The sequence below is a fragment of the Trypanosoma cruzi genome, genomic scaffold (assembly GCF_000209065.1).
Source record: "Trypanosoma cruzi strain CL Brener 1047053512983 genomic scaffold, whole genome shotgun sequence".
Taxonomy (NCBI): domain Eukaryota; phylum Euglenozoa; class Kinetoplastea; order Trypanosomatida; family Trypanosomatidae; genus Trypanosoma; species Trypanosoma cruzi.
In genome coordinates, this window is record NW_001849043.1 from 1 (window position 1) to 2923 (window position 2923).

Genomic DNA, 2923 nt, shown 5'->3' on the forward strand with positions numbered 1-2923 from the left:
CTGCAGTACCGCGCGTAAAGCGAGCTGCCACCCACCAGCGTCAGCGTACCGAACGAGTACAAACCAAAACCACCGTACCTCAAGGCATGCGCCCTGACGTTGCTGACCAACAGCGAAGAAGCAGTCAACACAACGTCGTGCAGCAACAATACGCTACACATGTTGTTCACGGTGTCCGGCAAATGGACCGCGGAAGACTGCACCACGTCAACCTCCGTGACGGCGATGTCGCAGAGCTGCGGGAAGGCAAGTGCAAAAGCAACAACGGAGGACCGCATCACCGTCAGGCTCACACGGATCAGGACGCCGGCTGACTCGGCCGCCTCAGCACCCCCAACAAACTGCAGCGCGGCACCCTCAAGAAATGTGCACCCAGTGATCGTGATGTTAATGGGGAGATGCAGCGGCATACTGTCAAAAAAAAACGTCAGCACAGCACCCACGCCGCTGAATGTCACGCCCACGTAGCAGTGGTGCGTCTTCCACATGTTCAGCGTAAGGCTCGTCAGCGTCTGGCTCACTACGCAGCTCGTGTCGCCGTCGACGGCTCTCTCCGGCAAGGGCGGCACAACCGTGTCGGGCACCTCGAAGGGAAGACACGACGCGCCATGCCATCCGTCCTTGCAGCTGCACGAGCACGAGCCGCGGTCCACCGACTCCGTGCCGGGCATGTAGCACGCCGCGTCGTCGTTGCATGTGCCACACCTGAACAGCACCACTTCCTCCGGAAACACATCGTCGTACAACACCTCCTCATCGCCCTGCGGGTTGCACCCAACGACCAACCGCGCAGGCGGCTTCACGACAATGCTCGATGCAAAAAGGTTGCAAAAGACAATGCTCCCGTCCACCTGACGGTTGTGTGCGAGCGCCACAGTAGTGCCGCTGCCCGACAAAAGAATTTCGTGCAGGGTATCTTCCATAGTTATTAGGGAGGCTGCGCTCACGCTGTTGCCCTCCACACGCCACTGCGCACCACCCTGAAGTGTCACAGAGCCTTCCAAATACAACAGCGCGGGGAAAAAAGACCCCGCTCTGCCAAAAAGAGTGCAGTCCGCCACTCTCAGCAGCCCCGCGGAGCCCACGTTTGTATCCCCAAAAAAATAAATGCCATTAGCCGCGCTCATCGTGTTGTTCTCAACGTCAATGTAGCCGCCCTTCTTCACATCAATATTTCCAACAAAAGCGGCCGTCTGCACTTCGTCCTCATCCGCCGTTGATAACAGCGTGTTTCCCTTCACAATGATTCCGCCACCATCAACAACAGTGTCGGATATATAGACTGCGTTATTATTCCCCTCGATGCGGTTTTCAATTAGCAACAGCGTCGAGGTCGCACCGAGAAAAAAATCCGAGAAGGCAATAGCGTAGCTCAACGTCGACACAATCGCACTGCCCGCCACCATTATCTGGGATCCAGTGCCAAAATAACCCCTGAACTCCAACTCACCAGAATCCAGCATCGAAGATGTCACGCTCACGTGCACACGCCCACCACTCCCCCTGACCGACAGGCCCACGAGGACGCACTGCAGCAGCGTGATGTTGAGTGTCTGCTCCGGTGCGTCGAAACGCGAGAGGTCCAGCACGATCGCGGCGGTGAAAGTCACGTTGACAAAGCACAGACCACGCACACCGGGATCAGGATATTCCACGGAGCTGATGCTGCCACCGTGCACGCAGCGGACCTCCGTGTCCTTCGCATCTGAGAGCGGGAACGGTCCAAGGCCGTCCGGAACCGCAGCTGGCAGACACGTGCCACCGTAGCCGCCAGCAGCGCACACGCACTCACAGCCGCTGATGCCGCTCGTCCTCGCTGCAAAGCACTCGGCGTCCACAGTGCACACGCCACAGTCCAACACCGTCACGGGCGTCCCAATATTGAGGTCTTCTCCGTAATCTGTCACATGAGAGCCTTTTGCCTCGTTGCACACACCGTAGATGGTCAGGCGCGAGTCGGATGGTGGTAACCACTTGCTTGTCATAAGTACAATGGATGACGAGTACGAGCCATGCTTAAAGTCGTTCTGAAGTATTGACCACACACTCCGATCGCAAAACGCAACGCCATTCTCGTCGGCCACGTACACGACGTAGGCGGTGCGGAACTCGTTGCCGCGGTGCACGAGCCAACTGCCACCAGTCACGGTCAGCACGTTTGTGATGAGCATGGCAAAGCCGAGACGGAACGTGCCGGACACAACCTGCAGCACGCTGCCGCCATCCACCGCAACGTCCTCAAACACACACGCACCTTTGTAGTATTCGATGCTCAGCGCGCTCCATGAGCTGTTCTGTATGGAGAACACGGAGCCGCCGCTGACACGCAGGTCTGACGCAAGACCGTGCATCACGTACGTCTCCGAAATAACAGCGCAGTTGTCCATGTAGAAGACGCTGGACAGGTTCACGCCGAGGCCGCGCTCCACGAGGATCGTAGCGCACGAGGCACCGCCACACACCAGACTCGACCGCGTCATGACAAACCGCGTCGACAGTAGCCGGACGCCGTCCAGGACAAGCGTGGGGCCACACCTCAATCCCGCATGGCCAGGTGTCGTCGGCACGTACTGCGACCCGCCAACTGTCGCACGCAGCGTTGAGTTCGCCAGCAGAACACTCGAGTGCGGCGGCATCGCGCCATGCAGCACGACCGTTCCCTCCAGCGACGTCACGTTCGTCATGTTGACGAGAGCGCGGGGCATCAGGCGCGCCGTGCTCTCGCTGAGGCCACCAATCCGCAGCTGCGCGCCGGCCGCAAGCACGCAGTGGCGCAGCGTCACGTTCAGCACGTCAGCGAACGCTTCCATCAAGCGCAGGTCCACCGCCACAGTGATCGGCCCGCTGAACACCACCGAGTCGAAGCACGCCGTCGCCCGCCCACCGCCAACCGTCACGGACTCCGTCAGCGTCACGCCACTCA

The 2923-nt window shown here is 59.5% G+C and overlaps 1 protein-coding gene across 1 annotated transcript, besides 1 other annotated feature; it reads right to left on the minus strand.

The window, feature by feature from the left end:
* Nucleotides 1-2923, minus strand: Tc00.1047053507215.9 (dispersed gene family protein 1 (DGF-1), putative; the record flags this gene model as incomplete). Its single annotated transcript, XM_797756.1, has 1 exon — nucleotides 1-2923. A coding segment is annotated over one exon (2923 nt), but the record flags the coding sequence as incomplete, so codon positions are not given.
* Nucleotides 1-2923: a sequence feature (areas not merged during assembly with more than two copies in the genome that could not be assigned to a particular haplotype).